We start from the raw sequence: 22,503 nt of genomic DNA, 5'->3' as shown, positions 1-22,503 counted from the left end.
TGCAAGGAACTGCACTGGAACATGGAAAAATGCATAAAAAAAAAAAAAACACCAGAAGGCAGCTAAATGCTTTAAAAACGCACTGGAACACATTACAGCAAAACAAAAAACAAACAGGACATTTTGGAAAAAAAATGGGAAAAACTGCACTGGAGCGCATTGAAAATGCATCAAAGACACGCATACAGAAATGCATCCAGGACGCATCTGGACTGCATTTTTGTGGTTTGAACTGGCCCTTTTAAAATGCGTAGAAGCACGCCTGGAAACACAGCATGCTAATGCAGCATGACATGTTATTGTTGGCACTTCATAGTAAGAAGAAAGCCATTTGAGTAAATATCAGTTTGTACATCAAGGACGAAGGTTTGCATACTTCTGGTGCTCCTGTATACAAACTCTAACTATGGCCTCATTACAGTCTGAGTAGATATATGTAGTTATAATACATACCTCTCAACTTTTCGAGATGGGGACAAGGGACACCTATTAGCAAAAGTATGTAGGCACCCCCGCCATTCCCCTCTTAACCACTTAAGCCCCGGAAGATTTTACCCCCTTCCTGACCAGGGCCTATTTTACGATTCGGCACTGCGTGACTTTAACGGACAATTGCGCGGTCGTGCGACGCTGTACCTAAATGAATTTGATGTCCTTTTGTCCCTCAAACAGAGCTTTCTTTTGGTGGTATTTGATCACCTGTGCGATTTTTTTGATCATGCGCTATAAACAAAAAAAGAGCGTCAATTTTGCAAAAATAACAATATTTTTCATATTTTTTTATATGAAATTCCCCCAAAAAATGTAAAAATCTAAATTTTTTAACATTTTAGGCCAATTTGTTTTATGCTACCTATGTTTGGTAAAAAAAATCGCAAAAAGCACAAAAGTTATTGCGTTTACTAACTAAGGGAAAGATTTTTGTCATTTTTGTTGTTTTTTTTTTTAACGAGTAATGGCGGCGATCTGCGATTTTCTTTGCGGGACTGCGACATTGCGGCGGACAGATCGGACCCTTGACTGACATTTTTGACACTTTTGGGGTTACCAGTGACATTACTGCAGTAATCAGTGCTATACATATGCACTGTTACTGTAAAAATGACACTGGCAGTGAAGGAGTTAACTTTATTGGAGAGGGAGGGGTTAAGTGTGTCCCTAGGGGCATGTTTCTAACTGTGATTGGCTTTGGCTACTAGTGTAAGAACAGAGATCAACGGTCCTACATAGCAGAACCGTTTGATCTCCATTCTTACACAGGGAAGAATGACAGGCGGCTTTGTTTACATTAGCCGCCTGCCTTTCTTCCGGTGTAACGGAAGACCGCGAGTGCCCGGCGGTAGCCCTACGTCACTTTGCCTGTGAGGGGCTGACTGCCGACGTAAATCGTTGTGCGGTGGTCGGCAAGCGGTTAAAGGAGAATTATAAAAAAAAAAATTGTTAAATGTGTTTTTTTTTTTCTACCACTACTATTCCTTTATACTGGCTTTTGAAATTTACAAATGCAGCAATTTAGAAATCAGATGAAAAGTTTAGCACTGGGAAACACTTTTTGAAAGAGAAATAGTACATTTTATATACTATATAGATCAGACCAAAATGAGGTACACATGAGGAGGAAAGAGGGACTTTGTTCCAAATCAGGGAATATATATATTATATATAAGAGATCTGTTGCTAAAAATGTTTATTCATCATGAACTCGATCTATGAACAGACCCCAGAGTTATATATGTAGTGTAAAGGTGACCATAATTATGTCCCCATTGACCTAATTTAGGCATTTTATGTTGTTTCTATGGAGATCACAGACTACGGTTATGTTATCAGCATTTGTTACAGCAGTGACACCTGCAGGCTATAGGGAAATATTATTAATCTACATATAGTAAGAGGTGACCCATAGTAAAGCGTTAGCAGTGTAAAAATAATCCCTGGATTCAGGATTGCTTGCATTACACACCACTATTATTCTTTACATACACATACTAAAAACTAAAATTATATGCTGTCAAGAAAATCACCATTCTGTTTACTTTTTATTGTAAAAGACTATACCGCAAAGCATAGGTTTTAATGATTTTGATATTTTCTTTTTTTCAGAATTAAAAAAAAAACAACATTTCCCCTAAAATAGCTATCCTGGCTATTTAATGTGCATTCACCATTGGAATGCATGTAACTGCAGTGACTTAATACTTCTTATAATTCATGAAACGATCCCACAAAATGGCATCGGTAGTGCCTGGCTATACAAGCTTGTTTATTAAGGCAATGATGATTTGACTTTAGTGAGATGAAGACTGACTGGTTGCTGTAAGTTACTGACTTTTCATTGCCTTTGCTATGCTCTTTGCAACACTTTAGGAAACAATGATTGCAGGTTGGGCAGGTCAGGGTTGTGTGTTAAAGTGTTTGTAAAGTCTTGTTTAAAAAAAAAAAAGAAAAAACCGAAACATGGTATACTTACCTCTCCTGTGTAGTTGGTTTTGCACAGAGCAGCCTGGATCCTCCTCTTCTCAGGTCCCTCGTTGCTGCTCCTGACCCCTCCCTCCTATCGAGTACCCCCACAGCAAGCAGCTTGCTATGGGGGCACCCGAGTTGAGCTGCAGCTTCGTGTGTCCATTCAGACACGGAGCTGCTGTTCGGCTCTGCCCCCTCTCTCTCTTGATTGGCTTACTGACTTTGATTGACAGCCGCGGGAGCTAATGGTGTCACGGCTGTATCTCAGTCAATCAGGAGGGAGAGTCCCAGGACTGCCAAGGGACTTGTAGACATCACTGGACAGAGATGGGGCTCAGGTAAGTATTAGGGGGGTGGTGGGGCAGCTGCTACACACAGAAGGCTTTTTATCTTAATGCATAGAATGCATTAAGATAAAGAAAACCTTCCTGACTTTACAACTCCTTTAAGTTGTTTTTTTAAGTGGTAAAAGTTTAGACCCATTGTCAAGTTTTTATTGCTATCTTTGTCCTTGGGGCCCGGCTCCCATGGTCTCTGATAGTGAAAGGAAATCCAAAAATGTTGGGTTGTCACCCAAGCGAGAGGTGAGGGAAGGTGCCTGGCTCCCATGGTCTCTGAAAGTGAAAGGAAATCCAAAAATGTTGGGTTGTCATCCGAGCGAGAGGTGAGGAAAAGTGCCCCAATGGGGATATCTGTTCATACAACAACTCTCTAAGATGGGAATACCATTCATTTAGAAGAGATTTATTCAATCTTAAGGATAGAAAGTGAAGGAAACTCTGCTCAGTGGAAGCAAGAGAGTGTCACCAGCACACCATGGATCCCCGGAGTGGGTCCAAAGCTTTATTCTATAATCACATCTTTACAGCAGATTGCTACATTTTGGAGCCACGCAGGACCCCTTCATCAGGTATGTGACCAAAAAAAGGGGTCCTGCGTAGCTCTGAAACATTGCAATAGACACGGTTCCAGCCATTGGTCGCTTTAGCACCCCACATATGCACATTTCTACAGGAATATGTGTGTTGGAAATAGTGCGTTGGATTCTCCCCAGTGGGACACAGACAAGGAAATATAACTAGCAAGGGGGTTTGATCCTTTCCTACTCAGTCTAAACAAAATACCTAGTCTAATAAAAATAAAGTTTGGACTTTACATACACTTTTAATAGTCTGTTAAGTTATTTAAAAAGAATGACATCATGGGTGTTTGCAATATGTGTAAACCTGCGTGTTCATATTGTACAGGTGTGTCTTGGTACCTCTTGATGGGGGAATAATCTTTCACCCTTGAGGTCATTTAGAAATGCCCACTTATCATGTATTGATATGATATATTTATATGATCATCTCCTCCCATGCTCATCTCCAGCACTTCTCCTGAGCCCCTACCATGCTCTGGAACTCCCTACCCCCATCTGTCTGACTATCCCCTACTTTGTCCACTTTTAGATTGTCCCTGAAAACCCTTCTCTTCAGAGAAGCCTATCCCTCCTCCACCTAACAACTGTACTTTTATTTTCTCCATCAGCTCATCCCCCACAGTTATTACCTTTCGTATCACTTGACCCTCCCCCTTAGATTGTAAACTCTAATGAGCAGGGCCCTCAGATTGCTTCTGTGTTAAATTGTATTGTAATTGTACTGTTTGCCCTCATGTTGTAAACTGTTGGTGCTTTATAAATCTTGTCTAATAAAATTAGTAACAATAATAACGCATTCAGTATGTGACTCATCCAGAGTTATGGAAATAATCTTATTCTGCAAGCTGAGAGAGCATATCAAGTAATAATTGCACAGTGTATTATAATGTAATTCAGTGTAAGTCATTAACTTACCATTGAATGACTTAACAAGCAATTAGAAAGTAGAAAATTGACCACAAGAACTTTCCTGGATCCAGGGTGCTACTCTGTTCATTCTTTATGAGAATCCATGATACAGAAGTAGGATTCAGTCTAGATGTAAGATTGCCACCTACCTGCTGCTGTTATCTCAGTGCTAATACACTCTCTCACACTTATCTAAGCACTAGGGTGTAGGCCGAGATTCCGTTGCCCATCAAAGCAACCCAACAAGCTGAGGATCATGTGGCTTGGAATCCCGACAGGGGTCAGCAGACTTTCTGACCCTCCAGTCATGGGGATCCCAGCCCACATGTTTTACTGTAACAGGCTGCTAGGCACAGGTAAGTGGTTGGGCACTGAGTTTTTTTTTATGTAAAAATGTTTATTTTTTAAAACATTTTTTATTACTCTATTGCCAGTAAGTACAGGAAGTAAGTACAGGAGATCATAGACAAATCTTTCACATGGTACCCTAAATTATGCGTCGGAAAAATAGTAACCAATTTAAAAAAAATACTTTTTCTACTAGCTATATTATATCAAAACCATTTTTGGGTTCTATTCCATGGTGTTTATACCAAAACATTTCAACTATTATCAGTCATATTTATAACTACAAATGTAGGCAGTTTTTAAAATTAATCTTTTTTTTTTTGTATACAAACTTTTATTGGAAGGAAACAAAAAAATTAATCTTTTAATATTTTTTTCTTACCGAAAATCAGGCCACCTTGCATTGACATTTTGGGTTATTGGTTAAAGCTTGATTTTTTATTTTTTGTATTTTGTTTTTTTTTCTTGCAGGTCAGTAAAATCAGTCTTGTGGACCTTGCAGGAAGTGAAAGAGCAGATTCCACTGGTGCAAAAGGGACAAGACTAAAGGTGACATTCCATTCCTGTATCTTGTGTGGATGTACAATTAAATGCTTAGCAGACTCAGCAAGGCTTGGAAGATTTGCATAGTGTTAAAAAATGAAATGAAGGCCTACGCTACTAATCAAAAATGCAAATGGCTGCTACTGCTTACTTTTAGGTGCAGAGGGGGGGGGGGGGGAGGGGAGGACAGCCCCCAGTTTGTGATACAGTCATTGCTGTAGTACACCGAACCATGCTAATTATTTTTCTCTGTAATCCAGTGAGCTGCTTCTGCTTGAAATTCACCCACTGCAGGCTACATGCTAAAACTTATGAATAATGTTCGATAAAAACGAAAACTTTTAATAATCCTTAAAGAATATATTTGTATATATTTATTTATTTATTCTGGCCAAAGTAAAACCAAATAACATTAACACAGAAGCAAATATGTCAGAAGTGTAATCCTTCTCTTAGAACAGCTCAGTCTAGGCTTCAATCATACAGAGTGACCTTGAAGGCAGTCAGCTTTCGCTTTGCTCTTTCTTTAGATATCTGCCATATCTTTAGATATGGCGTTCTGAGACTCCTTTGTCATCTAATAAATGCAAATGTAAATGTATAAATATCTGTAACAGAAATTTTTAAAATGTATAAACCTAAATCTATAAACCATTATAGATTTTCTTTTAACTTCAGCTATTCATCTTTTCCACATATAGGAAGGAGCAAATATCAATAAATCTCTAACAACTCTGGGAAAGGTTATTTCTGCTCTTGCTGAAATGGTGAGTACCTCTTTTGTATGTACATTTTCAGTGTCCTGCTGCTGACGTTGATACAATTACGTATTTTGGAGAGGCTGGGAGCCCCTCTGTCTAACCTTCTGCCCCTATGTAGATCCAATTCAATACACTGTGTAATGGTTTCCCAGTTTTTAAAAGCAATTATATATACTGTATTTTCTAGCGTATAAGACTACTTTTGAACCTCAAAAAAATCCCCCAAAAATGGGGGGTCGTCTTATACGCCGAGTTTAATATCTCCAAGGTAACCTAAGTATAAGTATTACTGGTAGATGTAATCTCTCAAGACGCTGGCTGTGTGGGAATCCTGTACCGGTATACCCAGGATTCCCGCACAGCCAGCGTTTTGAGATTACATCTACTGGTAATGCTTAGGGTATCTTGGAGATATTATGAGAGATTACATGTATTACAGTACTTGGGGTACCTTGGAGATCTATGAGAAATCTGATGTTTTTCAATGGTGTTGCCTTGCTTCGGAAGGGGGGTAGTCTTATACGGTGAGTATAGCCCAAAACCTATGTTTTAACTTGAAAATTAGGGGGGTCGTCTTATACGCCCAGCCGTCTTATGCGCCGGAAAATACGGTATATATATATTTTTTTAAGATATCTTTATTGAGTTTTCCAAGCAAAAAAAAAAAAAACTTGTACAAAAAAAAACCCAAAGTACAAAACCAAAAAATACAATAAACAGTTAAGCACAATGTCTCCCATGTCTCATGCTATGGCCAACAGAGAAATTACAAAGAGGCCATCTGATAATTGAATGTTGTGGACAGGACAATAGAAGTATTTTCTTAGCATAAAAGTACAATATATACATAGCAATCTTTTGGCATTTGATGAAAGTGTCAGGTCCCCAAAAATTCCTAAGAGGCAGTTTTTGGGATGTAAAATAATCGGGAAGCCCAGTGTAGAGGAGGTAAAGGACCAAAAGCAGTGAAGGAAGCTAGCAACATGGCCACAATCTCTAAAGCATTCAGACCCATTTTTTGTAATCAAACAGGGGTAAGGTGGGAATGATGGAAAATATCTTTGGAAGAGATAACAGAAGTTTTATAGGTATCACTAAATTCAGTCCAATCAGCATCTGTTAATAGTATATCCAGTGAGGCCCATTTCATATGGGCAGTGCTGAATCTAGGATTGGAATCTGTTACAAGGGCAGAGTAAAAAATAGAGATGACTTTAGTAGGGTGGATGGAATGAGATTATCTAGGGACCAAAACTATGCACTACATTGTGCAATACATGGTGGAGTTAATAATAGTAGAATACATAGTTGGAGAGTAGATTAAGATCCACCCATAACTGTTTTAAGGACTTAAAGCCTTTTGCTATGAAAAGATGGCATAGATATTTAACCCCTTGGACAGACCACCTTTTGGGGTCAGGAATAGAATATAGTTCATTAAGAGTAGGGTTAAACAACGCAGCCATATTCTAATTACATAACCCCATCTCACAAGGCAATAAAGTCTGGAACAGATTGCAATTGTCTGAATTACATGTCTGAATATGTGAATTGTATAAATATAAGTTGCGCTATATAGTGAAAACATATATGATATGTAAAAAAGTCCAGAGATAAAGTCCATATAAAGGCAAACAGCACGTCTGACGAAATTTTCTGTACAGGTACCGCTTACCAGAGGCTAATGATAAATAGGCCCAAAGATTCCAAGTAATCCACAGGAACCAGATCTCAGACGGACTCCGTATGTTGAATGGATCTCCTCAGTGTTGAGTGATCATGTGAAATGAAATAAAAAACGCCATAGCGTAAAACCACAAACAAATAGATGTAACACCCCAAGTGATGGGAATATCAGAAAGGTGCTATAGTAGTGATAGTAAAGAACATAGACACCTCCAATCCTGTGAATATACTCCTTACCAGAGTAATAGAAAAATATTGCAGAAACAAATAGTGTAGAGGACCTCCCCCAATAGGACTGCAGCTTACCAAAAGGAAAGTAAATAGAGCACTTAGATCCCAATCGTGTCACCGAAGAGAGCTGACAAACATATGCCCTTACCAGCTCCAAAATGATAAAGGCAGAAAAGGTCCTGATTCGCCTAAGCACTTCCGCTGCGAGCAAAACTCCAAATGCTGGTGTCTAGATATTCCAAACCAGGCGCCTCCAATGGGAACACTGATACAGGCTCAGCATACAGATGGTGATGGCCGTGAATTGAAAGAGAGGTGGACCATAGTGTAAAACCCACAAACAATTTATTAAAATAAAGGGCAAACACTTACAAACATGTAGATCGAAAAAGCCAAACGGAGAGATGTAGGGAGCCGCCGGCCGGACGGCTCTGCTCGCCCGTTCCTTCGTAGGACTGTAGCGTATGGGTGACGTCAGCACGCCGTGACCTGACGCGTTTCATCAAAGATGATGTTCTCAAAGGTCTCTTTTTCTGAATATGTGAATTGTTGTCAAGTTGCCAGGTTGAAGATGTTAAAATGGCATTTTTTTGTGGATGACATAGTTTTAAAGGTCATTCATCCTGGTTTGGAGATGGTTTTTCCAGTTTGTATGTGGTTGGAGTGTCAGAAAAACTCAAGTAGACTTGTGAAATGGTGAGATGGCTAAGAGAAGCAGGCGGGAATAAACACTGCCTTATAATGCAACATGACAGTGTTTGTGACTCTCAACAAAAAGGCTTTCTCTCTCAACCTTCTATGAGAGGCACAATATCCTTAATGCCTGCCACAGGGACAGACAGGCAGTAGCGGGAGCAGTTAGCTCCTGCTGTAGTCAGTCAAATTCAGTCTATGGATGCACACAGTGCAGCTAGGAAGCAAGCCCACACGAGTGCCCCCATATAAAGTGGCTTGCTATGGGGGTAGATGAAGAAGAGGAGCCAGGAGCACTGGCAGGGGGCCCCAGAAGAGGAGGTTTTGGAGCAGGTAAGTATAACACGTTTTTTATTTAAAAAAAAAAAAAAAAACAGGAGCCTTTACAATCACTTTAATATATACATGTCTCTAATGTATCAGCTAATGTGTCTTCTTTTCTTTTTTTTTTTTTCTCAGGATTCTGGAACCAATAAGGTGGGTTTACAAATTGATTGCTTTATGTAAACATTCAAGTCACTTGCACAAATTAATACAGTATATATACAATATATTTGGAATATCTATGAGCATGCATGTGATTAAGGCTGAATTAATTTTGCTTTCAAATTATCAATTTTATCACCAGCCACCTTTCACTGGAGTGGAAACTCTCAGTTTCACTTATTAAACTGCTTAGGTAACCTTTTCTGTATTATGGCTTTACATTTCATATATAGCAAGGTTTCCAGGCCTATGGCCTGATGTGGGTCTGCCATTAGTACCGGTAATCTCTCCAGCCCATGTGAGCTGTGACCCTGGGTGTGATAACTGAAGCAGTGACAACTCCGTCATCTTTGTTTGTGGTTTTTAATGGAATTAAGAGGTTGGGAGAAGGGAATGAGTGGGATACTCCTTGAGGCTTAACTAATTACAATTGGGACTTCTACTTCTGAAGTTCCGGTTTGGCGCCTCCTTGATGCCAGCCGGCGCCAGACAACGCTCACTGACACTGAGAATGTTCTGTAAAACAGAAGAAGTGCTTAATCCTTGACTTATAGTCCAGAAGATCCAAGACTGAGAACTGTAGAACTCCTGACACTGTTGTACTGTGAAAGTAACGGAATACTTTCCCATGCCTGGCACAGCTTGAGGTAGTTACATAGTTACATAGTAGGTGAGGTTGAATAAAGACAATAGTCCATCCAGTTCAACCTGTGTAGGTGTGTGTGGCCGTAATCATCTCACATAGCCCTGAATGTTCTGATCCTTGAGATGTACGTCTAAGAGTCTTTTGAAAGCCAACATACTACCCGCAGAAACCACCTCTTGTGGTAGAGAATTCCACAATCTTGTAGCCCTAACAGTAAAGAACCCCCCACGTTGCCTGAGGTTAAAACACTTCTCCTCTAATCGCATTGTATGCCCTCGAGTCCTCATGCAATCCCTTCGACTGAACAGCTTTTTTTCTAAGCTGAGATCCCCATTGAGATATTTAAAAATTGCTATCATGTCCCCCTCAGGCGTCTCTTCTCCAGGGAGAATAAATCGAGCGATTGCAGATGCTCTTCATAATTAAGGTCCTCCAATCCCCTAATTAGTTTAGTTGCCCTTCTCTGGACTCTCTCCAGCTCCAACACATCCCTCCTGAGGACTGGCGACCAGAACTGGACAGAATACTCCAGATGCGGTCGGACCAGAGTTTTATAAAGTGGAAGGATTATAGACTTATCTCTGGAATACATACCTTTCTTTGTGCATGCTAATATTCTGCTGGCTTTGGCAGCTGCCGCTTGACATTGCATGCTATTGCCTAGTCTATCATCAACCAAGACTCCCAGATCTTTCTCCATTTTTGATTCCCCCAAGGGTTCCCCCCCTAACGTGTATTGTGCTTTTATGTTTCTATGTCGTATATAGTAGAATTCTGTATAGCTGTCACTTTAACTGGCACGCTCTGTACAATTCAGGGCCCAAACTGCAGGTGCCCCCTTTAACCTTGAACTCTTCAGGGTCCACTGACTATGTACCCCCTCTGTAGCTTCAGGGTCCTCAACCTAGGTACCCCCTTTTCAGCTAGCTGACACTGGATCCCAGAACCTCTTCCGGAGTGGTCCCCTCTAACTTCAGGCAGACCCCCAGGGGCAATCCTCAGTACTCACGACCTGTGTAGGCTTTCCTGGGACTGGACCCCTCTCTCTCTCCGCAGGCTCCCGGCACACTGGATCCCCTCAGCTCAACTCAGCACTCTCTGGACACTCAGGCGACACCCCGAGACATCTGCCTTCCTCAGACAGGAGGAGAGACAGCCGCACTCTCCTTCCTGGGACTCTGCTCCTGCCAAAGACACCGTGTCACTCACTTCCCCCCAAACTTATACCCACTCCCAGAATCCTTTGCAGTATAATCTGCCTTCTGGGGTAGTTACAAGCTGGGATGTGTCCCGTGATTGGGCTTCCCACACTGCCCTATGAGAAGCCTCTCACAGGAGCCAGTGGGGATACTTCTCCCCTCAGCAGGCACATCTGGAAGCCCTGACACCCTATCTAAACAAATCACAGCCCTGCTGTTAGGCAGACAAGGCCCACTATACATTTACCTAGCACCTACCTGCAGGGTGCTACATATATATATATATATATATATATATATATATATATATATATATATATATATATATATATATATATATAATATCTTTTTTTTTTTTTCAAACATTTTTTTTTTCTGTAGGGTAAAATATTGAAGGTAATGGGGGCTCTTGTTTGGTAACGGTCTAGGATAGTCGTAAAGGAGCTTCTACAACCCATTTAGTCCTTTGCACTCTTAAAAAAAACACCAAAATGTCCTTAAGTTCACCAAATTCTTCTGATTTTCACAGAAGTTTAGAGAAAACAAAAGCTCCAAGTTTCACTCATCTCAAGTTGAAAATGATGTTTTAAGAGAAATCACACAACAGCAGTGCCAGATGTGCTTCTATTTATCAAACTATCTGTTGGAAGAACTGTTCTTGGTTTATAGATACATAACATATAAAACCCCCTGGAAGGAAGTTATACTGTAGAGATGTCTGTCTGCTTTGCTGTTGAAAAAATAAAATAAAATGAAAATGACAAGCCTGTAATTATAGAGAAAGTTTTCATAAGACATTCATGAATGGAATGGTAGAAGTTGACAGGTGAATGTGGGGACAGGGAAAAATATACTGTATATAAATGTTTTGTTTTTTGTTCTACTCAGAATAAGAAAAAGAAGAAGAATGATTTTGTTCCATACAGAGACTCCGTACTCACCTGGCTTTTAAGAGAGAACCTGGGTAACATTTTTTTTTATATACCTCCCCTGTCATATTTTAAACAGCAAAAGATTACAATACTTTGGGCCTGTCTATAACAGAGCAAAGCCATTATTTTGCTATTGCAGATTAAACCTGGCACAATCTGTCCTTTTCAAGGAGGAACATCTGTAGAGGTTTCCTAAATGCAAATTGTTTTATCTTGTTTTCACCTCATTTAATACATTTTTGACCATACTGGATATTTCAGGTATTAGTTGGCATTTCAGATGTAATTGGTAAAATACAGTACTAGTCAAATTTTAATTGGACAGAGACTGTTGAAATAAAAAAAAAGTGCCCAAAAGGGGCAAGAATTAAAATTCTGTCTGTTTCCATACGTGTATGTTGTATTGAAGCATGAATCATCCACTGCGCTAGTGATGCTGATGGGACACCACTTCACATACTGATTTGGGAATATTTAAGAGTTTTAAGAGCTGTTATTGCATTTTAAAGGATGTATCATCATTTCTATCTAATTGTGAGAGAAGGAGAAAGAACACAGTGTCTTCTAAGTTCAGCAGAACAATGTTTTAATAGGATTATAAAAAAACGTACTCACAAGGTACGCTTATTTAAAAGCATGTAGGGGCATGTTTCTAAAACGCGATCCTGGGGGTTTTCCTGCTAGTTCTGTCGGCATCTGGGTCCCTTAGTGGTAACCGAAGCTTTCCGGAGTCCGTGGAACACACAGGGAGAGAGCTCAGAGGGACCGTGACGTCACTTCCTGGTCGCGTTTAGACAGCGTGGAAAACGGCGACTCATTTGCGGAGCATGCGCTCCTTCAGACCTGAAACTGAGAAACCCAGATACCAACAGAACTAGCAGGAGAACCGCCATCCAGGACCCCCAGGATCGCATTTTAGAGACACGCCACTACTTGCTTTAAAATAAGCTTATCTTGTGAGTACGTTTTTTTATAATCCTATTAAAACATTGTTCTGCTGCACTTAGAAGGCGCTGTGTTTTCTCTCCTTCTTGTACTTCCAGAGTAACTTCTAACTCTTCAACAAGCAGCCAATACAGTGGGCAGAAAGTCCAGCCATTTTCCAGGACAATTTTACTTTACACTGCTACCCCTTCACCCCCAGTTTGACTATTGATACAGTGAACTCACTTTGCGCCAACTATTTTGTTTTTTTGCGATCTAATTGTGAACCTACCCTTTGGTTACTTACATTTGAGCAACCCTATAGATTTTAAACATTGATTCAAGCACTGAACACTATACAGCTATTCATACCACTGAGCCCTCTCTCTTCGACACCATGTCCCAATATGGAACCATACCATACAACAAACTTTAGAAGGATTTGGTGGTCACATACAAAAACTATAATGTATTTTCATTAAATTATTGTGTTTTATTTAATACAATAAATAAAAAACCTAAAGGGATAAGGGTGGTATGTATAGAGGGATGTATTTTGTCTTCTATTTTTGTGTATGATGCTATCAGTCTATGTGAGTATAACTACAGGCATACCCCACTTTTAAGTACACAATGGGACAGGAGCATGTATGTAAAACGAAAATGTACTTAAAGTGAAGCAATACCTTTTTTTCATTTCTCAATGCATGTAAATACGCTAGCTCCAAAGGAAATCTTGGTCAGCTTGACATGGCACTGCTCCCAAGCCATAAGTGATAAGGACACCAAGCTTGGGGAGCATGTTAAGGGGATCCAGGATTATTATATGGTGGATTACCTAGGCAAGCTGGCCGGCCACAAATATAGTGTTTCAGCAGGGAGGGTTCCTCTATCCACCTCAATTGATTCCTCTATCAACCACTGGCTGAATGAAAAAAAAAAGAATCATCTATGGCCAGGCTTACACAGCAGATCTGAAGAAAAGTTGTCTATTCTCTTAGCACGCTAGCAAAAAAAAATTAGGCATGCTGGTAGTAGGTGGTTTTACCCTAAATTGACCTACAGTTTTTCTTAGCCAGTTTTCAATCCTGCTGAAGGTGGCAATATAAACTTAAATTGAAGTACAGGCATACCCCATTTTAAGTACACTCACTTTACATACACTCGCGAGTACGGACACAGCCTGGTCAGCTTGGCATGGCACTACTCCCGGTTTTTAACATTGGCGTCTATGGGAAATCTTGGTCAGCTTGACAGGGCACTGCTCCCAAACCATAAGTGACAGGGATACCAAACTTAGGGAGCACTGAGAGGGGACCCAGGACTACAACATATCCTATTTTGACAATGGGGACTTGCTGCAGGAGCTTTGACTCTGAATTGCAGCTCTACCTTATAGCTGGCTTTTGGAGTACTGTGACCAAATCTTGTTGGATTAGAGGTTGCAGGGATAGCCTAGAAGTAACCTTGGGGCACTAGGTTCTGCATAGAGTGTTTTCCAAACTCAGTTCTGGTAAAAGATAGCTGTAGAGTGCTTTCCGGGTCCAGAGCTGCTGCCATTGCCTCAGCTTGCTTTGTCTTTGAAGATTCACTAAGTAAGTAATCTGGATAGGCTGATCACAGGGAGCTACCTGATTTACTTACATTGCTGGGAGCCAGTATTCCACTTTCTGCGGGTTTTAAAGGTGAAGGGTTTAACACTGAGCGCTGACATCATTGGCTGCTTATACTGTCATGCACGTGCTCTCTGCGCTCTTTCCCACCATACAGTGTTGATGAAGCATCCCCTCCCTGATGCTCTTTTTTTTAACAAAGAACTATGTGGAACTTTGATGCGTTTCTTCTGCCCACCTACAGGGACTTTGGTCATCTCTGGCCATCTTCACCTGCTAATAGCTGTCCAGGTTTCATGAGTATCAGAGGCCTTGCCTTATGTTGCCTTACCACCACACAGTCACAACATGTCTAATTCTAGACACAGGGAAGGAGAAGATAGTCCTGCTGTATCAGTGCCCCCAACTCACACTCTACTATTGGCCCCAGGGATGTTTGCAGCATGCCTACTGATGGTGCTGATGTCTGCAGCTTGGAATCATATTTTCCTCTGTTCTTAGGGTCTAAATCCTTTTTGGCTTTGTTGGTTATGGCTGGACCTTCCATCTTTTCAACTGAGCTTTTACCATTGTCATGCAAATCACACAGTTATTTGCTGAATCTGAGAGGCCAGAAGGCCAGAAGCACGCACCCATGTCCTCTCCTGCAGGTTCTATATCTGATTTACCTGCAGCATTAGTGGCTGAAATTAGAGGATCAGCCTGTTGTTCTAACACTGCTGTTACCAGTCTTGGATGGTTTTAAACTCCTTAGGCAACAAAGGCTTTCCTTCTGCATCTGCATTTCCAACTATGTACATATAGGTGAGAAAGGAAGCAGGCTGATAAACTGTTTTCTCCCCTTTTAATGCGTATTAGCCTTGTATCTTTTTTGCGGGGATTTTGTACAAAGTGTTCTACTCCGACTGTGGATTTGGCACTTACTATTTTCCGGTGGAGAACATGCTTGTCTTTAGGACCCAACTCAATAAGTAATTGTAAGCCCTTTCTAGGGCTCTGCTCTTTCTGGTGGGTTCTGTTCTTCATCCAATTCTGCCTGTCAAACCATTTGTTACTGGTCAAAATCGCTTAAAAGTGATCTTACCACTGCTTTGGTTGATCCCTCATTTATAGAACACATAAAGCAGATGGTTGATGGCTGTCAAGGACCACACTGCTAGATCTGTGATTACTTCTTTAGTTTTTTTGCCATCAAGCAACTGTATCAATGCCACTAGGGTTGAGCCTCCGGTATGGTCCAGACACAAGTTAAAACTGAACTTTGCTTTTCAGACATTCATCTGAATGCCAGCCTTTCATTCTGTGCAGCAGGAGCTGAACATCATTTATTGTTTTTTTCCCCACTATTATATATGACAGTTTCCTTCTTCCGCTGTCAGGGATGTTAAGGAACCAGTGCCAACCTAATCCAATCCTGACAACTGCTCACCCCTTAAATGGCAGCTCTGGCAGAAAAAAGCTAAGTATAATCAGGAGGGAAGGGTCTCCTGATTGATATTATTGACCAATGTAGGTCCATTTATTTAGGTGTCATCTGCCAGAACTATCATTTTGGGCAAGCAGCTGTTGAGATCAGATTGCGTTGGCAATTTTTTTTTCCAGCAGGTCAGCTGATGTTGTTTATAGTGATTGATAAGGATCTGCATTGCTAGACAGTATGATTGACAATACTGTTAAAGTGTGCATGTGTTCTGCTCAGATGCTTTGCAGTGTGCTTGCCAACAAACTCAAGCACATGTGCAGACTGTTGTAACACAGCTTCTAGGGTCTAATGAACACTGTAACGAGGTAAAGAGGCATTTGGGGTTCAGTCAGCATCTTATGTGACCATGTACACATATCCTAAGTAGAAAGGATTGCACCTACAAAATGCGAAGTTTACATGATTATGAGCTGAGTTCACAAAAATTAAACAACTACTATTTGTCATTTATGTTCATATGGGTCAAGAGGGCTCATAGATCACTTTGCAAAATGTAGGTAACTGTTTAATACAAAAAGGGCCTTGCATGCCTCAGTAAATCTCTCCAAGTGAGAACTTTAAAGCAGGGGGTCATTCATTTAACACTTACATTCCTTTTAATTTAGAATACAGGCACAGGACAATAAAAATGCTCAGGCCTTATGTATCTTTTATTTTTGAGGATTCTAATAACAACATCTGTTTGACAGGTGGAAACTCTCGAACTGCTATGGTAGCTGCTTTAAGTCCTGCAGATATCAACTATGATGAGACTCTCAGTACCCTCCGGTGAGAAATTCATGTATTCCAGTAAGCAGTATATGTAAACAATTCTGAAACTTGTCATGAAATCTGTCTTTGGACTCCCTTTAGCTACCACACACATGCAAACACTCAAATCCAATGGACCATGGGTTGTAGCCTCAGTATTTTTGACTGATGTTTTGGGAAAAGAAAGTTTTTAATTTTATTTCACCGTTGTTATTGTTGTCATGGTATTATGTTAGTTTTAATTATTTTCTTTATATTATTAAAAATTAGAGATTAAGTTCAAATGTTGGGCATTGTAGATTACAGCTCTAGAAATTTTGAGGTTATGTTGTTTGTACTATTGATATAGAAGTACTGTGTTTGTGTCGATAGTATTCTTTAGGTTCCAGGGTATCATTTGTTATGGGTCAGGAGTTATGTTATGGTTAAAGTTAGAAAGTTTTGTGTGTTAAGGATTGGGTTTGAGGTTGAGTCAGTGCGAAAGGGTGAGATTTCAACTTTTCATTGAATACTCCATGTATTGTACATATCTTTTTTCCTTAAATTAAAACTTAAAAAAAAAAAAAAAATTCTAGTAAAGTCCCAGGTTAGGGGAAAAACATCAGGTCAACCTATTTTATTTCATAAAATTATTTAATTAGTTTCTTTTAATTTACAAAAACACAATTTGTGTTTGTGTTGGTTTCATTGTTACAAGCTGCCTGATACTTGTAGAGATTTGGGGGTTTCCTTAGCATTATTTTTTAAAGGGGGTGGCACTTTGATTGGTTTAGGAACAGTGTCCATTTTTGGAGATACAGTACCTGTTTCCTTCATGCTCTTTTTATAATCTGTAATTAGGAATACAGCAAACTAAATGGTCAAACCCATCAATAATCCATCAAAACATAGACAAATTTGTCAGCAGTCACAGTCAGGTTCAGCGTCAGCAACCAGTCAGCTGTCCGAGTTAGTGTTTGTTCACACTAATCCATAAGCTAAAATAGATCACTGGTGTCTGTTTTGTGCCAGTGGTGGTGGAAGCATTTTATCTATTTTTTCTTCTTTTGTTTTTTAAACTTTATTGAAATAACAAAGTGACATTATATTTATTCCTATTTATTCCTATGAAGGGTGACTTCAGGGTATCGGCCTCTTTGCCAAAACACTCCAGTCAGCTGACCTTTTTCGGTCATGAGCCTTAGACAGAAGCCGGCTGAATGGCTGGCTTCTGTCAGACAGGCTCCCAAACATATAGACCAAATGTTAGCTGATTTCAGTTGAACCGGCCGATGCCAGTCAAAATTCAGCCTGAATCAGGTGTTACAGTCAGGGGGTCAGAGTTTCTAAATACTTTATAAGCTCTGCCCTTCTCTCCTTCAGCACATATCCTCCCTTTCTTTTGTTGCATTTTAATTTTTTTTTTCTGTTTCTCATCATATTATATTGAACTTTCTAACTTTGTATAAGCTATATTCAGAAGCATCATTATTGTAGTTTAATGTAAAAAAAAGTTGATTGTTTAATACTTATAACCACGTTATAGAGTTTATCAATTCATCCATTGGGTATATTCAATATCCCTAATATATGAGTTCCATCCTGCATGTTTCCGAACATCACCCTTTAATATTCACATAATACAATTATTGGCACCACTCAATATTGCTAGCTTCTCCCATCTTTAATAAGTAGCATCCATAATTGGGTCATTTAAATATTAAAAGTACATTAGTGACATTTTAAAAAAAACCCAATGAAATAACTGCTAAGCGTTACAGCAAAGAATGGATATTAAAAAATTTACATTTTTTTACATTAAAATATAATCATGGTGCTTTTGAATATAACTTATACATGAAAAAGTTCTATTAAATTTCATGAGGCCATTTATAAGGAAATGTGAAACAGAACAAAAATGAGGGAATAGGGGAGCTGAAGGAGAGGGGACAGAGTTTAAAAAGTATGTAGTGATTCTGACAATTGCGGACATTGACTTTTGATACCTGAATCTGACATCAGAGGCTGGACACCTGACTCTGAATGCTGACAAAGGCTCTATTCACACCTTAACGTATCGTTATCAGGCATTTTTTTGGGCATTTTTTGCACGTGTTTGGGGGCAGGCATTCACATCTGATCAGAAACGCTTGTAATCTGCCAAAAAAGAAGCTCATGTACTTGTTTGAGCTTCAGGCGTTTTGCTTCAGGCAACAAAACGCTCATATTTGAACAGGGGCCATTGAAATTAATAGGATTTTGTAGTCTTCAGAGATGAGCGTTTTATGAGCTGAAAAACACAACCTTTTCTCTGTTGCAATGCAGAGCTACAGCTATTGCCGATATCTCAAACTTTTGGTACTATGTGAACGGGGCCTTAAGGATTGATTTACTAAAGGCAAATAGACTGTGCACTTGCACTGCTTTTCTCTAGAGCTTGGTGAATGTGATGATGCTTTGCTAAAAAATACACAATCAGGTGCAAGGAATAGAAAAAAAAAACAGCAATTTTGCTTGCACATGATAGAAATTAGCAGAGCTTCACCACATTTACTAAGCTTTGTGGAAAATGAGTGCAACTGCACTTGCAAAGTGCTCCACCTATTTGTCTTTAGTAAATCAACCCCTCTGAATTACGATTCTTACACATGACTCAGTGACATGATAAATTTGACTTGACGGATTAACAATCCCATCAATCCTTCTAGAAGCTTAGAATACTATTTTCATTCATAGAAATTGTATAGAGGTTTCCAAACTATTCCAGATTTTTTTTGCCAAATTTTATAGCTACTTCCATAAATGAATAAGAGCCTAGAGAATTCTGGGACACCTACCTGTCACATGGTCTACTGTGGCTATTGTTCCACCTTCAATCAGTGCAGCATGCTCTTTTGTGCTGTAGATTTATTTTTTACTGGACACAAGCAACAATAAATGTTTTATAGTTAGGCTCTAACAAAGGCTGTTTTCTTACTTCAGATATGCTGATCGGGCTAAACAGATTCGTTGCAATGCTGTTATTAATGAAGATCCAAACAACCGGCTTATCCGTGAGCTTAAAGATGAGGTGGCCCGTCTGAGAGAACTTCTAGGCGCCCAAGGGTTATCTGACATCATTGACAGTGAGTTGACTTCTTGCTGAGCACAGTACACCCAACCCTTTTTACCTTATGGTTCCAATTAATATTAAACACCTACCAGCAATTCCTTAGGTTTTTGACAGGCTCAGACTGCAGAAGATAACTCTGCAGAACTCTCCATTGGACTAAAATCTGTTGGCTGTGTTGAATATTTTCAACCTAAAGTCTAAAGATATGGCTAGTTCTGAATGTCATTGGGGTTCTGATGAATATGCAAGCATATTCACATGCAGCCATGTATGTGACAATCATGGCTAGAAAAGATACTTCTGGTCTTGAATCGCTGTCTATGTCTGATGTCTGGGTATTTGAAGGAAAATCTGTTTTTAAAAGAGATGTATATGCTGCTATTGCTGACCTTCTTCCAAAAATGCCAGCATTCTGGTATCCTTTGGCTTCAATATTTTCAGAGTTGTTGATTCTGGAAAGAGCATGCAACAAGTAAAGTAAGGGGCCCTGGTATACATACCTGTTTCAGGTCAGTGGCCTAATAGTCACACAACTAACACACAATCTTGGTTTAGCAATGGCAGCCTGTTTATTTTGCTTAAAGCAGGTTGCCAAAAAATCTGACTTTGGACTCCCTACTAACTATCATACAACAGTGGTACCCAAAATGGATTGCATCATTTGGGATAATGTGCACATGTGTGCCATGGTCTGGGACTTCATTGTTAAGGATCTCTGAGATCCCAACAAGAGGACCTTCTTCTTCCAAGGATGCATTTGTGACAGCCCTAGTTCCAAGTGAATCATGGTATGTCTCCAGCAGATGCAGGAGAGCATCTCTCCACCAGGATCTTAGTAACACTGCAAGGGAACAACATTTCATCCAATGTCACCAAGTATGGAGCTATGAAGCATATGGAGTTGATGTTTAAATATACCCATATAGTCATGAAATTACCAAAAGGCAGAGAAGTGGGAATTACAGACATGTCTCTGGAGTTCATTAATGGAGTAACTATTGGTTCCCATAAAATAGGGTCAGAGCTGGACCTGCCTACCCACTCTCCTCCACTGCATAAACATGCAAACATGAGTGATTCAAGTGTGCACGTTCATTGAATGATCTTTTCTTTTTTTTATTTAACAGAAAATGATCTTACAAAAAGCATTATTTGGTGCTTAAATCATGCCCACGTGTCCAGTTTCTGCCATTCGCATTTGAACACCTTAAGCATGCAACTCCTCTAAGTACTAGAAGTAATTTATGACGCAAGTACAGTAAATCTCTAGCATTTGCACATATTTTGATAAGGATATAGGATTAGAATAAATAGTGACATTTGGTTATTATTAATTCTGTTACTTCTAAAACTAAAAAAACATTGTCTAACAATTTGCAGAACATTGACTTGTGTCCCTAGAGATGCCAAGATTTTACTCCAGTTCTTAAGAGACATAAAAATGCACCTTGTCTTCTCTTATTAATTAAATGGCGCAATTCCAGGAGTTCCTTGCTAACAGCTATTTTTGTTAGCAAGCTTTCAACATTATTCAACTTTATATTTTTACTAGCCTTGCAGTTTACAAAATTGAAAATGTGTCAGCTAGTTCCAAATCAATCCATTTTGCTGCCGGTCTATCTGTGCAGCTGTATAGCTGCTATTTTTATTAATGTAGAAATTGGCAAAAAAGGTGCCCACAGTTACTACAGGCATTTGTCTAAAAGCTAAAATTTTTACAGTTTTTAATAATCACAGTGTGATGTCAACAGTATTTATGACCCTTTTGGGTGGCCTTGGTCAGAAGAAGGGTGGCATGCTAAAGTTAGAAATGTTTATCAATTGTTCTACTAAGAAGGACATAGCTATTTACATTATTGTTTTAGGTTACCTGTAATTGTAGGCTGTTGTAAAAGAGTCTTTTCCTAGCTGGTCTTCCCTGGCATTGTTACTAATATTTTAAAATAATGTCAAGCGAGATTGGGATAATAGAAGCTTGTCATGTATTGCAGTGATATGTCATTGTAATCTTCTTGTTAAGGAGAACTAGTCATGGTTGGACACACAAAAGTCTAAAAATGTTGTTCTGCATTCCTGTGCATACCAGTTTTGACAGCCCATTCATTTTAATGGGCTGCCAAATGCATGGCAATGCACAAAAAGTACTGCAGTTTCGCTACTTTTGTAAATTGCGCCACACCATACCGCATGGTACTGTGGTAGCATGTAGTTTGATGGCTGCAAAGGCGCTGTGTTTGCTAGATGCCTTTGGGGTGCCATTAACATCTAATGAAACCCACGTGCGTCTAGCAATGGCAGCATGTTCCTGTGCAGTGCAGGAAACATGCCTGTTCTACACTGCATTTTGGTGTGAACAGGGCCCCAAAGGATTACAACTATGGAACTCTGCGATATGAAACTCCTATGCACTCTCAAGAGAAGGGAACAAATGGAATTGATTTACAAAACGCAAATAGACTGTTCACTTTGCAAGGGAACTTTCTCTTAGCTTACTGAATGTGATAAAAATGTACTTTGCAGATACCCAATCACTTGCAAAGGGAAAAAAGAAAACTGTATTTTTGTTTGCACATGACTGGGTGATGGAATTCAAGCAGAGCTTTACCTCACTCACCAAGCTAAGTGAAAATTAATTTGTGAACAAGTGAACAGCCTATTTTCCCAAAGTAAATCAACCCTAATAAGTTTGGTCAGGCAGTTGACCAGACAGCAACTGTCAGACTGAAGGTGACCCCTGATTCCTGACACTCAAGCTAAAGCGTAAGCTAAATAAGTGGGCAAATTATAAATTCATACAACTGCAAAACATTGATATTAGAATAA

General features: G+C 39.6%; 1 protein-coding gene across 7 annotated transcripts in view; it reads left to right on the top strand.

Annotated features, from left to right (window-relative positions):
• Positions 1-22,503, top strand: part of KIF1A (kinesin family member 1A) — a 234,155-nt gene that overhangs the window by 109,387 nt on the left and 102,265 nt on the right. For all 7 annotated transcript variants that reach the window (XM_082249386.1, XM_082249385.1, XM_082249384.1 and 4 more), the window contains exons 8-13: positions 5,114-5,191; positions 5,887-5,952; positions 9,016-9,033; positions 11,776-11,851; positions 16,529-16,607; positions 19,551-19,693. In XM_082249386.1, coding sequence (XP_082105512.1) covers positions 5,114-5,191; positions 5,887-5,952; positions 9,016-9,033; positions 11,776-11,851; positions 16,529-16,607; positions 19,551-19,693 — 460 coding nt within the window. The remainder of the gene's footprint in view (positions 1-5,113; positions 5,192-5,886; positions 5,953-9,015; positions 9,034-11,775; positions 11,852-16,528; positions 16,608-19,550; positions 19,694-22,503) is intronic.

Source organism: Pelophylax lessonae (genome assembly GCF_965119305.1).
Source record: "Pelophylax lessonae genome assembly, chromosome: 3".
In the NCBI taxonomy this organism is placed as follows: domain Eukaryota; kingdom Metazoa; phylum Chordata; class Amphibia; order Anura; family Ranidae; genus Pelophylax; species Pelophylax lessonae.
Note: the sequence above shows the minus strand (reverse complement) of the source record. Positions and strands in the feature narration are given on the sequence as shown.